The 15,273-nt window shown below is 36.2% G+C and overlaps 1 protein-coding gene across 1 annotated transcript in view; it reads left to right on the forward strand.

Moving 5' to 3' along the window:
- The window catches only part of SLC49A4 (solute carrier family 49 member 4), an 84,647-nt gene that overhangs the window by 54,755 nt on the left and 14,619 nt on the right, over positions 1-15,273 (forward strand). The window contains exon 7 of the mRNA XM_043473143.1: positions 2,521-2,648. Coding sequence (XP_043329078.1) covers positions 2,521-2,648 — 128 coding nt within the window. The remainder of the gene's footprint in view (positions 1-2,520; positions 2,649-15,273) is intronic.

Below are 15,273 nucleotides of genomic sequence, written 5' to 3' on the forward strand. Positions count from 1 at the left end.
CTAGACCTTACAGTTTGCGTAGTGTTTCTGGGCTAATAAAAGAATAAATTTACACTGTTATTTCTAAATCACTTTTTCTGAGGTTTTTATAAGTTAGGAAATATAATAAAATCAAAAAGCTAAAGAAGAATATGAGCACAGCTATTTGTATGAAATCACTGCACTGATACTATCACTTTTGATAAGAATCCTATCTAATTTTTCTAATTAAATCTCCAAACCAATGATAGTAAGTCATCATTTACCAAATCCTTTTCTGAGCATCACATAGGTCAAAGAGGGACACATTATGTATCAGAAATGACATCTTATATGTGCCTTTCTCTGTATTTTTTCTACAAACCCTTAATTTTAACTTTATGGAAATAGAACTAGAGGGAAAAATTAGAATGAGGACATTTCTGTTTTTAAATTGTTGAAATGAAAGTTTTAAAAAAGTACAGCCCTTACTCTGGAATCCAAAGTCAATTGTAATATCTCCTAAGCCTAAAATCAATTTTTAAATTATATTCAAAACAGCCTTTTTGGGGTCCCTAGAATGGAATCTCCTTATAGACATGAGTGCTTTAGGTGGTGGTTTTTTCATGTGTGTGATTATGTTACTAAAGGTTGGGCTTTCCCTGGTGGTTCAGATGGTAAAGAGTACGCCTGCAATGCAGAAGACCCAGGTTTCATTCCTGCGTAGGGAAGATCCCCCTGGAGAAGGGAATGGCAACCCACTCCAGTATTCTTGCCTAGAGAATTCCATGGACAGAGGAGCCTGGCAGGCTACAGTTCATGGCATTGCAAGGAGTCAGACACAACTGAGCGACTAACACTTTCATTTTCACACACTACTAAAGGTTACTACTAAATGTGCTATTTTGGTCTTAACAGTACACTTTGATGGTATTAGCCCATTTGAAAGGACTAGGTCTCCAAAATTGGTGGACCAGAGTGGTCAGTTTAGTCTTATGTGATCAGGCCCTGGAAAACTTAGTAACTGTTCAACTTCACTCAACTGGTTGTACCAGAAAACTGTTTTATTCTTTCATACCAGCCATCTGCCTATCTCACCAGTAAGTTCATGCCACATCACTTAATATAAATCAAAAAAGTAATGAGCATAGAATTAACACAAAGCTTTTGGATTTTCTTGAGGAGCATTTTCATCAAGCTGTGGAACATTTTTCGGAGTACATAAGAATTTTCTTTATCAACTTTCATAGTAGAGAACTAACCAGTCACTGGGCAAAGAAAGGTGCATCCATTTTTCCCACCAAAAGATGGCATCAGCTCTCATAGGAAGTCATTTTAGTCTAGATAACACTACAAACATGACTAACCACGTCATGTCAAATAAGTGCAAAATGAAAGAGAGTATTGCAAGTCATATCATTACAATAGAAATTAACATTTATTTTACAAAAGCAAAGAGAAAACATGGTAAATGTTATATTTGTGATGGGATCAGATTTTCTACAATAGGAACAATTCTGAAGGACAGAGTAAGTTGTGTACAGACAGAGCCAGGCAATTGTGCTTATACAATCAGTGGTTCATCAGCAGATGAGGAAAAACAATTGGCAAATGGACAGGTTTTTGGTCATGACTAAATAGTAAGTATCTCTACCAGGAGTTTCATGTTAATTCAAGACAAAGCAGGATTTTTAAGAATTTAAAATGCTATGAAACATGAAAAAATTTTGTAGAATAAATTCACTATTCTAGAGGTATGTTCTTGCTCTTACAAACCATACAGTCTGAGAGGGAAGAAAAACAATAAATGCAAAAGCAAGAGATATTTCAATAAATGCTATGGAGAAAATAAAGAGTGTGAGGATGGGGTGGGGAGGGCCATGAGCATGGAGAGCCTTCCTGAACTGAGACCTGAATGACCTAAGGAGTAAGCAGGAGTAAGTCATGTGACAGTCTGGAGATGCCAGCATTCCAGGACAGGGGCAGAAGCTGCAGCTGCCATGGGAAACAACCTTAGTATGTAGGAGAAGCAGAAGCAGGGCTGTGCAAGCAAAGAATAGAAAGGCAAAGGGAAAGTGGGGGCAGAAACCAGATCATATAAGAAGGGCCCCAAGGCTCTGATGTAAGGATTTGTATTTGGCTCTAAGTGACTTTGAATTTTGGGAGAGCTGTCTTTGTAAGTTTTTATCAACATTGGCCCATTTTCTAAGACTAGGACATTATGTGCTCATTACTGGATATTTGGAAATTATAGAAAAATATTTAAAGAAAGTAAAAGTGGCAATTAAAAACTCAGAATCTATCCTGTAATTTATATTAATAGATACATAACAGATCACATTTTATGTGTTTTATAAAAGAAAAATCACAGAGCAACATTTATCACATACAGATACTCATGCACACAAATACATAAAATGTATCAGTTTTTAAAAACATAAAGACTTGCTTTTAAAAGATGCATTGAAATATTTCAAGATATTGTTGTTTAATGACAGTGTGTCATTGATGTAAAGAGTATTTTAAAAATCCAGCTAGGATTAATACATTGTTTCTTTTCAGGTTTGCAGATTTTATCAGGGGTATGCTGAAACTAATTCTGCTCCTCCTCTTTTCTGGGGCTACACTCTCATCCACGTGGTTCACCCTGACCTGTTTGAACAGCATCACACACCTGCCTTTAACCACAGGTAAACACAGATTGTTTTGAATTTTGAATGAATATTTTCAGTTTATAAAAGCATATATACACTGACAGTAGGGCTTTTTCCATGAGTAATTGTTAAATATACAGAAAAGGTCTTCCTTGTCCAGCCATCAGACCATAATCCCATCTAAGAAGGAACTGAAAATATTCCCATTGGTATTTTGCATATGGAAATGTATAATATTTTGCCTAAGCTTACATAGCTTGGAAGATCGTATCAGAGCATAATACAAAGATTTTTATCTTCTGTATAGCCATTGCTGCTGCTGCTGCTAAGTCACTTCAGTCGTGTCCAACTCTGTGTGACCCCATAGACAGTAGCCCACCAGGCTCCCCCTTCCCTGGGATTCTCCAGGCAAGAACACTGGAGTAGGTTGCCATTTCCTTCTCCAATGCATGAAAGTGAAAAGTGAAAGTGAAGTCGCTCAGTCGTATCCAACTCCTAGCGACCCCATGGACTGCAGCCTACCAGGCTCCTTTGTCCATGGGATTTTCCAGGCAAGAGTACTGGAGTGGGGCTATACATCATTGTTAAACAGGAAGGAAAATGAACAAAGACAAAAAGCTATGTTTCAAGTACATACCAGTAAAATTCTTTGAATGAACACCTATAGGTTTATTTTATAGTTAGGCTTTTAAAAACTTTTTATTCAATCTATATAAACTAAAAACAGAAGAAAAAAAAAGTTCACTATTTCTCCCACCCCGACCTCTTGCAGCCACCAATCTCTTCTCTGTTTCTATGACCTTGGTTTTTGTGGTTTTTGTTTTTTTGTTTGTTTTTAATTCCACATACAAGAGAGATCATACAGTATTTGTCTTTCTCTATCTGACTTACTTCGCTTAGCGTAATATCCTCAAGATCAAAACATGTCACAATTGGCAAGATTTTTTTCTTTATGCCTGAGTAATATTCTATTGCATATCTTTTCTACAATTTACCCATTGTTAGGATTAGGTTGCTTCCGTATCTTGGCTACTGTAAATAGTGCTGCAATGAACATGGGGGTATGGCTATCCTTTTGAGCTAATGATTTCAGTTCCTCAGATAAGAAATGAGATTGCTGGATCAAATGGTAGTTCTAATTTTAGTTTTTGAGGAACCTAAGTACTGTTTTCCATAGTGGCTGCACTAATTTGCATCCCCACCAACAGTACACAAGGGTTCGCTTTTCTCCACATCCTTGCCAACACTTATTTCTTATCTTATTGGCAATAGCCATTCTGACAGGTGTGGAGTGATATTTCATTGTGATTTTGATTCATGTTTCTCTGATGATTCATGATACTGAGTTTCTTTTACGTGTCTGTTGGCCATCTGTATGTCTTCTTTGGAAAAATGAGTATTCAGATCTTCTGCCCATTTTTATTGCATTGTTTGCTTTTTAGTACTGAAATGTATGAATTCTTGGTATATTCTAGATATTAGCCCCTTATCAGATAAATGGTTTGCAGTTATTTTCTTCCATTCAGTAGGTTGCCTTTTCATTTGTTGATAGCTTCCTTTGCTGTGCAGAAGCTTCTTAATTTGATGTAGTCTCAGTTGTTAACTTTCACTTTTGTTCTTTTGGTGTCAAAATCAAAAAATTATTGCCAAGACCTGTGTCAAGGGGCTTACTGTCTCTCTTATATTTTAGGAGTTTTATGGTTTCAGGTCTTATGGATTCAAGTTATGATTTCAAGGTTTTATGGATTCAAGTCTCTGATTTTGTGTTAATTTTTGTGTATGGTGTAAGATAGTGATCCAATTTCATTCTTTTGCATGTGGTTGTACCATTTTCCCAATATAATTTTTTGAAGAGACTGTTCTTCCCCATTGTATATTCCTGGCTTTTTTGTTGTAAATTAATTGACTGTAAGTGTACAGGTTTTATTCTGGGCTCTCTGTTCTGTTCCATCCATCTGTGTCTGTATTTTTATGCTAGTACCATACTATTTTAATTACTCTAGCTTTGTTGTATAGTTTGAAATCAGGGCATGTGATGCCTCCAGCTTTGTTCCTTTTTTTCAAGATTGCTTTAGCTATCCAGGGTCTTCTGTGGTTCCTCACAAATTTTAGGATTGTTTGTTCTATTTCTATAAAAAATGCCATTGGAAGTTTGATAGCTATTGCATTGAATCTATACATTGCTTTGGGTAGTATGGACGTTTTAACAATAGTTATTCTTCCAATCTCTGAGCACAGAATATCTGTCCACTTATTTGTGTCTTCTTCAGTTTCTTTAATTAATGTCATATAGTTTTCAGTATACAGACCTTTCACCTCCTTAGTTAAGCTTATTCCTAGATATTTTATTCTTTTGTTATAATTGTAAATGGAATTTTTTTCCCTCATTTCTCTTTCAGATAGTTTATTACTAGTATAGAGAAATGAAGGGTTTTGTGTTGATCTTGTAGCCTACAATTTTACTAAATTTATTAGTTCTAACAGTTTTTGATGGCATCTTCAGGATTTTCTATGTATAATATCATGTCATTTGCAAATAGTCAGTTTTGCTTCTTCCTTCTCTGTTTAGATGCCTTTTTTTTCCTTGTCCAATTGTTGTGACTAGGACTTCCAAATACTATGTTGAATAAAAGTGGGGAGAGCAGGAATCCTTGTCTTATTCCTGATCTTAGAGGAAAAACTTTCAGCTTTTTACCATTGATTATAATGTTAACTGTGATCTTGTCATATATAGCCTTTGTTATGTTGAGATACATTCCCTCTATACCTTCTTTGTTAAGAATTTTTATCATAAGTGGATGTTGAATTTTGTCAAGTGCTTTTTCTCTCTATATCGAGATAACCACATGGTTTTTCACTCTTCATTTTGTTAACATGGTGGTTAACATTAACTGATTTGCAGATGTTGAACCAGTCTTGGATCCCTCGAATAAATCCCACTTGATTATGGTTTATGGTCCTTTTAATTTATTGTTAAATTTGGTTTACTAATATTTTGTTGAGGGTTTTTGCGTCTATATTCAGCAGGGATATTGGTCTGTAATTTTCTTTTTTTGTGGCATCCTTGTTTGGTTTTGGTATCAGGGCGATGTTGGCCTTTTAAAATGTATTTAGAAATTTCCCCCTCTTCTATTTTTTGGAAGAGTTTAAAAAGGAATTGTTTTAGTTCTCCTTTGAAAGTTTCATAGAATTCATTAGTGAAGGATTTTGGTCATGGACTTTTGTTTGTTGAGAGGTTTTTGATTATTGATCCAGTCTTTTTTGCTAGCAGTTTATCTGTTCAGATTTTCTATTTCATCATGATTCAGGCTTTGTAGGTTGTATATTTCTAGGAATTTACCCATTTCTTCTAGGTTGTCTATTTTGTTGGCATATAATTGTATTATAGTAGTCTCTTATCCTTTGTGTTTCTGATATCAGTTATAACATCTCTTTCATTTCTGATTTTATTTATTTGAGTCCTCTCTCTTTTTTTCTTGGTGTGGTTAGCCAAGGAATACAATATTGGCAATTTACATATTGTTAGCTCATCCAGTTGACCTGAAACATTTATAACTGCAGTTGTTTCTGACTGTTATTAGTATCATTTGGGAATCTATATTAATCTTTCCGTGGCTGCTATTAATAAGTTACCACAAATGTTGTTGTTGTTCAGTCACTAAGTCACGTCTGATTCTTTGCAACCCCGTGAACAGCAGCCTGCCAGGCTTCTCTGTCCATCACTAACTCACTGAGTTTCCTCACACTCATATCCATTGATTTCAGTGATGCCATCCAACCATCTCATCCTCTGTCGCTCCTTCTCCTCTTGCCCTCAATTTCCCCCAGCATCAGGGTCTTTTCCAGTGAGTCAACTCTTCACATCAGGTGGCCAAAGTATTGGAACTTCAGCTTTAGCATCAGTCCTTCCAATGAATATTCAGGGTTGATTTCCTTTAGAATTGACCGGTTTGATCTCCTTGCAGTCCAAGGGACTCTCAAGAATCTTCTCCAGCACCATAGTTCAAAAGTGTCAATTCTTTGGCCTTCAGCCTTCTTTTTGGTCCAACTCTCACACCCATACATGACTACTGGAAAAACCACATTGCAAATGTAGTGACTTAAAAAAAAACAACACAAATTTATTATCTTACATTTCTGTAAGTTAGAAGTGAGCTTGAATCTCACTAGGCTAAAGTCAAAATGTGGGCAGACTCTAGGGAAGAATTTGTTTCCTTGCCTTCTCTAACTTTTAGAGGCTGTCCATATTCCTTGGCTTGTGGCTCCCTTCCTCTGTCTGTAAAGCTAGCAATAGCAGGTCAAGTCCTCATACTGCATCATCTGTTTTTTCCTTACAAATCCTTCCTTCATCATTTGTTCCTTCCTTCCCTCTAAACATCATATTCTGCCTCCTTCCACTTTTAAGGATCCTTGTGATTACATTGGGTTTACCCGGATAATCCAAGATAATCTTCCAGTTTTAAAGTCAGCTGATTAGAATCCTTAATTCCATCTGCAGCCTGAATCCTTTTTTGCCATGTATAACCTATTCACAGATTCCAGGATCTCACACATGAATATCTTTTAGGGGAAGGAGGGAACATTATTCTGCCTGCCACGGGATCTTTTTAGAATTACTTTGACAGATTATTTTATAAGCCAAGAGGGCTCTGTTGTTGCTTCTTTGCTTTAACAAAAGATTGTTTAAAATGCATATTTTTTATTCCATTTGCAAGTAATATTCAGCTACTTTTTAGATTATATGTTTAATTATGGGATTATTTGTTATAAAGGTAGACTGTAGGCTTATTTATTATAACAAGCACTTATATGGATAGGAATATAGGGGAGTCTGAGAGTGGCTCTGTGGGGACCTGTTACCCAGTGGCATGGACATTCCATGAGACTCCATGCATAAGAGGATGATTCCTTTTGGCTGCATGTAATTAATGTATATTATATATCCCAAGTTGGATTTACATGCTGTGTAATAAAAAGATCAGAAGTTTGCACATCAGAGGCATCAAATCTTTCAAAGACAACCATTTATTTAGGAGTGAGTGTAGTGACAAGAGAGCAGTGGGATAAGATATACCCACCATTACCAAACTGTACCAACCCAGCTGTGGCTATTTAAAAATGAAATAAAGACCCATTTCTTTTAATAGGTGGATATTATTTTTTTAATGGCTACTAAATTATTAAGACATGTGTGTATATATATATATATATTTATTTATTTATTTATTAAATTGTTTGAGCCTAACCATGTAATTAACAGAATTGTTAGCTATTTTCTTTGACTTTGAGGCAACACTAAAAAATTAGTGAGATACAAATGGTGCTGAGAAGGAAGATTGGAAACCTCTGCTCTGTACATCCTGCCAGTATTCCCTCTTCTCAATGTTTATTGCTTTGCCTATAAATCCCAGTTGTCCAGAGTAATCTTTTTTGGATACTTCACACTTTTAATATACTAACATTCCTTCATTAGGGTTTTGAGCAATTTTGGCAAGTATTCTGAGCCAGAAATTTTTTTTTATTCTGGTGTAGTTTCAAATTTAGCAGTTATTCAACATTCTGGTGGAACAGTTTTAGTTTACAATTCTTCTTGTTCATGGCATTACACTCAAAAGTTTTTTGTGATACTGTATGTCAAGTATGCATCTGTTAGATTTCACAAGAACACAGTCATGAGTACATGATGAACAGACTTTTTTCCTTGAATTAAGTGTGGAATATTCATTATAAGATAGTATGTTCATTGAATATCCTATATTTTCTATTTAACCTGATAAAATTAACAGTTTAATCTCTGGATGGCAGCATTATAAATTTAGTTTTCACCTCCATTTTTGTCTGGACTTGTAACAATGAGCTTGTTTTACTTTTATAATCAGAAAGCATATATATCTATATATTTGAAAACTATGCATCTTTTTAAATCTTTAAAGGAAATTGATGTAATTGATCCCAGTCAATACTTATTTTCCCATTCTGTCCTTAAAAATTATGTTGGACAGAAAGGAAAGCAGAATTCTGAAATAAACCAAGGCTAGAATTGAGAAATTGAGTTTGAGGTAGATGTCCAAACCACTGAATTCATAAATTCTCCTGTTTTCAAATGTCCGTTTATTAATGTCACTTAGAAGCTCCCGAATGATGCATTTTTAACTTACAAATATACTGAATTAAGACTAGATTTGTTCACATACATTCTCTGAATTATCAGAGTATTGTTTTCTCTTTCCCAATACTTAGCAGTTAGTATGTCTTATCTTCGTATCAGCCTGGAAACATGGAGCATGGACTTTTGCCTTATAAATTCTGATCCCAGCTCCACCCTAGTACCTAGCACAAGCCCTGAGTAATGAATGAATGAGTGAATGAATGAATGAAGTATATTTTGTCTCCATTTTGAATCTCAATACGTATGACTTACTGCCAATAATAGTCAGGAAGCTTGGCCACTCTTTATTATTCAGCACTAGCTATAGGAAGGTCAAAGGGCATATTTTAATAGAACAATGGAGAATTTGAATAAATCTGTCACACATTCTCTTTCTTACTGCCTTTGTAGAAGTCTGACCTAATTCCTTTTAAGTAAAAAGTTTTGATGAAAGGGAAGTTATTACAAAATCTAATTATAGACACATCTAGACCTTTAGGCTGATATTTCAAGTCAGTGATGGCAATTTCATGTTTCTTTTTTTTTAACCAGAGTCATTCTTTTTTTTTAATCAGGGAAATGTCTAGTCTTTTTCCAGTTTCTAGCAAAATTAGTATTTCTACTATTGCTTTTTATAAATCAGAAGAATCTACATGAAAAGTATTTGAAAATATACACATTAATTATAACAACATAATAAATTAAAAGCTATAATTTTGTTCAACCCATGTGTTATAAGTGCTACTACTGCTAGAACCTTCTAATGGAATTTTTTGGTAGTTCACTGATCTTGATGTTACTGTTACCATCTCTTCAGAAGAAAAACTGGATTATTCCATTCTATCTCAAGGTGTACTATTTTCATACATGTACAAACATCCTCTTGAAGGTTCTCAGTGGTATGCTTCTAATATTTCTGTAGGGAAACTCAATATTTAATATCATATTATGTCTTCATTAATTGAATTAGCTGTAATAGGGAAATAAATAAGCTCATGATTAGACGAGTTTCGAAATCTTGAATCTTAACGCTATAAACAAAACTATGAAAATACATTATTCACATTATCTGAGAAATAGCTGTCTAGCCTTGCTAGCCGCAATTCACATGTCATTTTTCACTGAACAGATGAGTACTTTGAAAATGACATTTTGAAAAATGTTAGCACTTTGGTATTGAGTTTGTTGAAACAATGTACTTTAACTGTTTAACAGAAGATGCTTTGGGAGAAGTTCTTTAATGCAAGTTACTAGAATGCCGAGGTGGTGATAATGGGTAGGGGGGCATAAGGGGGAGATGATTAGCTAGACAGAAACCCCTTGAGGGTGATAGCCCACTAAAAGCTGACATCAAATGGTAATTGAAGAAAGGAAATGTATTTGTTTGTATTGAAAATCATGTGAAATGTATAGACTAGAGAGTAATCCTCTTAATGTATTTTCATGCATTTTACCTTTGTTAAGATAATTATGTCCCATTTTAATAGCATGCAAAGAGATAAAAACAAACTTGCCCAAAAAATGAGGGGAAATGAGAAAACTCAGACAAGGGGTGATGAGCATAATTAAAGAAATGCACATTATTAAGGAAATTAGAGATTTTAAGCTTTAAAGAAAGAAGGCTAAGTAGTGAATTATTATTTTCAGTTTTATGAACTAAAAGTGAATTACTCATGTTGGTGACTGATTAAGGGGCAAAAATAGAACAGGGATTAAAAGATGAGAATGGATTTCTGAAAGGCTCAGCGAAATGCTTCTTACTGAAGAAGGTCTTGTAATGTTCATCCATGGAGATTTTCAAGGGAAACAAGTCTTCGGGTAGAACCTGTGTTTCTTGAAGGTGGAGGGTTTGACCAGATGGTAAGTGTTCCATGATTTAATAGTACATTGCCTTCTGCAGGACCAACATCATTCTTTGGGATCTTAAAAGTTGCTGATAAACCTCAACTTAGGTTGTCTCATTTCCCAACCAGTCTACTCTGGGCCCACTTTTTCAGAGGATTATTAGTTATTATTATTATTAATAGAGGATTATTATTATTAGTGTGCTTCATTTCTGCAAGATAATAACTATGCTTTCAAGCCATAACGGACTGTAAACATAACAGTTAGTCTTTATAGGACTGAATTCTGCCAACAAAGGGTCTAAACGAGAGACACACACAAATTAATAACATGCAGAAAGAAAACCATCACCATGAATGAATACTGCAGCAAAATATGCCCCCTCCTCTTTTGAAACCCTTTCATGTATTGCATGTTTAAATTAGTGATAGGTCATTAAGGCCACAGCAGTCATTTTTTGGAAGAAAATGGGAGGCTAAGTTGAAAGGCACAGTTCAGTGATATAGAAATGTGTATTAGTATGTGTGTATATATAAACATACATATGTATTCTATATATTCAATATGCTCAAAATGTATGAGGAACAGTAGTTAGCAAACTTTTGAATGTTTACCATTTGTCTTTACATATATATCTTTATTTCTAAAAGGAGTATTTTCACTTGCAATGTCAAGTTTTAGTTTTTATAAGTATTTTTAATAAAGGTCTAATCTATAATAATTCCTAGTTAAGTTTCCTAACTTTTATCATGAAATAAAAATTCAGTCCATATGCACAATATTAAAAATTTATCCAATAAAGTGTATTAATGTTAATAAACCTATTCTTTAGGGAAATTTCTTGATTCTAATCCTTAAAATAATTTATGATAAAATATTGTTATTTTATAATCCTTATTTCATATTTATAATGCTTCTTAATAAAACTGTAAAAAAATTTCTGTTATTATCCTCTATGAAGTACCTTTAAGATTTTGTTTTTAATATCCTGGTTAAGCTTTCCACCTACATGTATCTAAATTTGTTATTGATCTGCTTAAATGAACCTTAGTCATCATCTGACATAACTTATTCAATAAATGAGCTCTTCCATTACAACCCAGATATATGTTCATATGACCACAACTTTAATGAAAACCTCCCTTTTAAAAAATTTACTTTTAATTGAAGGATAATTACAGTGTTGTGTTGGTTTCTGCCATACATCAACATGAATCAGCCATGGGTATACATATGTCCCCTCCTTCTTGAACCTCCCTCCCACCTCCACCCCATCGCACCTGTCTAGGTTGTCTCAGAGCACCAGTCTGAGTTCCCTGAGTCAGACAGCAAATTCCCATTGGCTATCTGTTTTACATATGATAGTGTATATGTTTCCATGCCACTCTCTCCATTCATCTCACCCTCTTCTTCCCCCCACTGTGTCAACGAGTCTGTTCTCTATGTCTGTGCCTCCATTGCTGCCCTGCAGATAGGTTCGTCAGTACCATCTTTCTAGATTCCATATATGTGTGTTAATATATGATAATTATTTTTCTCTTTCTGATTTATTTGACTCTGTATCAGTTCAGTTCAGTCGCTCAGTCGTGTCTGACTCTTTTGTGACTCCATGAACCGCAGCACACCAGGCCTCCTTGTCCATCACCAACTCCCGGAGATCACCCAAACCCATGTCCACCTAGTCGGTGATGCCATCCAACCATCTCATCCTCTGTCATCCCCTTCTCCTCCTGCCCTCAATCTTTCCCAGCATCAGGGTCTTTTCAAATGAGTCAGCTCTTCGCATCAGGTGGCCAAAGTACTGGAGTTTCAGCTTCAGCATCAGTCCTTCCAATGAACACCCAGGACTGATCTCCTTTAGGATGGACTGGTTGGATCTCCTTGCAGTCCAAGGGACTCTCAAGAGTCTTCTCCAACACCACAGTTTAAAAGCATCAATTCTTCGGCGCTCAGCTTTCTTTATAGTCTAACTCTCACATCCATACATAACCACTGGACAAACCATAGCCTTGACTAGACGGACCTTTGTTGGCAAAATAATGTCTCTGCTTTTTAATATTCTGTCTAGGTTGGTCATAACTTTCCTTCCAAGGAGTAAGCGTCTTTTAATTTCATGGCTGCAATCACCATCTGCAGTGATTTTGGAGCCCAGAAAAATAAAGTCAGCCACTGTTTCCACTGTTTCCCCATCTATTTGCCATGAAGTGATGGGACCAGATGCCATGATCTTAGTTTTCTGAATGTTGAGCTTTAAGCCAACTTTTTCACTCTCCTCTTTCACTTTCATCAAGAGGCTCTTTAGTTCTTCTTCACTTTCTGCCATAAGGGTGGTGTCATCTGCATATCTGAGGTTATTGATATTTCTCCCAGCAATCTTGATTCCAGCTTGTGCTTCCTCCAACCCAGCATTTCTCATGATGTACTCTGCATATAAGTTAAATAAGTAGGGTGACAATATACAGCCTTGACATACTCCTTTTCCTATTTGGAACCAGTCTGTTGTTCCATGTCCAGTTCTAACTGTTGCTTCCTGACCTGCATACAGGTTTCTCAAGAGGCAAGTCAGGTGGTCTGGTATTCCCATCTCTTGAAGAATTTTCCACAGTTTGTTGTGATCCACACAGTCAAAGGCTTTGGCATAGTCAATAAAGCAGAAATATATGTTTTTCTGGAACTCTCTTGCTTTTTTGATGATCCAGCGGGTGTTGGCAATTTGATCTTTGGTTCCTCTGCCTTTTCTAAAACTGGCTTAAATATCTGGAAGTTCACGGTTCATGTATTGCTAAAGCCTGACTTGGAGAATTTTAAGCATTACTTTACTAGCGTGTGAGATGAGTGCAATTGTGCAGTAGTTTGAGCATTCTTTGGCTTTGCCTTTCTTTGGGATTGGAATGAAAGCTGACCTCTTCCAATCCTGGGGCCACTGCTGAGTTTTCCAAATTTGCTGGCATATTGAGTGCAGCACTTTCATAGCATCATCTTTCAGGATTTGAAATAGCTCAACTGGTATTCCATCACCTCCACTAGCTTTGTTTGTAGTGATGCTTCCTAAGGCCCACTTGACTTCACATTCAAGGATGTCTGGCTCCAGGTGAGTGATCACACCATCATGATTATCTGGGTCATGAATATCTTCTTTGTACAGTTCATCTGTGTATTCTTGCCACCTCTTTTAATATCTTCTGCTTCTGTTAGGTCCATACCATTTCTGTCCTTTATTGTGCCCATCTTTGCATGAAATGTTCCCTTGCTATCTCTAATTTTCTTGAAAAGATCTCTAGTCTTTCCCATTCTATTGTTTTCCTCTATTTCTTTGCATTGATTACTGAGGAAGGCTTTCTTATCTCTCCTTGCTATTCTTTGGAACTCTGCATTCAAATGGGTATATCTTTCCTTTGCTCCTTTACTTTTCACTTCCCTTCTTATCACAGCTATCTGTAAGGCCTCCTCAAACAACCATTGCTTTTTTGCATTTCTTCTTCTTGGGGATAGTCTTGATTCCTGTCTCCTATACACTGTCACAAACCTCCATCCATAGTTCATCAGGCACTCTGTCTATCAGATCTAGTCCCTTGAATCTATTTGTTGCTTCTACTGTATAATCGTAAGGGATTTGATTTAGGTCATACCTGAATGGTCTAGTGGTTTTCTCCACTTTCTTCAATTTAAGTCTGAATTTGGCAATAAGGAGTTCATGATCTGAGCCACAGTCAGCTCCCAGTCTTGTTTTTGCTGATTGTTTAGAGCTTCTCCATCTTTGGCTGCAAAGAATGTATCAGTCTCATTTTGGTGTTGACCATCTGGTGATGTCCATGTGTAGAGTCTTCTCTTGTGTTGTTGGAAGAGGGTGTTTTTTATGACCAGTGCATTCTCTTGGCAGAACTCTATTAACTTTTGCCCTGCTTCATTCTGTACTCCAAGGTCAAATTTGCCTGTTACTCCAGGTGTTTCTTGACTTCCTACTTTTGCATTCCAGTCCCCTATAATGAAAAGGACATCTTTTTTGGGTGTTAATTCTAGAAGGTCTTGTAGGTCTTCATAGAACTGTTCAACTTCAGCTTCTTCAGCGTTACTGGTCGGGGCATAGACTTGGATTACCGTGATACTGAATGATTTGCCTTGGAAACGAACAGAGATCATTCTGTCGTTTTTGAGATTGCATCCAAGTATTGCATTTCAGACTCTTTTGTTGACTATGATGGCTACTCCATTTCTTCCAAGGGATTCCTGCCCACAGTAGTAGATACAACAGTCATCTGAGTTAAATTCATCCATTCCAGTCCATTTTAGTTCACTGATTCCTAGAATGTTGATACTCACTCTTGTCATCTCCTGTTTGACCACTTCCAATTTGCCTTGATTCATGAACCTAACATCCCAGGTTCCTTTGCAATATTTCTCTTTATAGCATTGAAACCTGCATACAGGTTTCCATCACCAGTCCCATTCACAACTGGCTATTGTTTTTGCTTTGGCTCCATCCCTTCATTCTTTCTGGAGTTATTTCTCCACTGATCTCCAGTAACATATTGGGCACCTACCGACCTGGGGGGGTTCATCCTCAGTGTCCTATCTTTTTGCCTTTTCATACTGTTCATGGGGTTCTCAAGGCAAGAATACTGAGGTGGCTTGCCATTCCCTTCTCCAGTGGACCACATTCTGTCAGAC

This window comes from Cervus canadensis, chromosome 7 (assembly GCF_019320065.1).
Source record: "Cervus canadensis isolate Bull #8, Minnesota chromosome 7, ASM1932006v1, whole genome shotgun sequence".
Taxonomy (NCBI): Eukaryota; Metazoa; Chordata; class Mammalia; order Artiodactyla; family Cervidae; genus Cervus; species Cervus canadensis.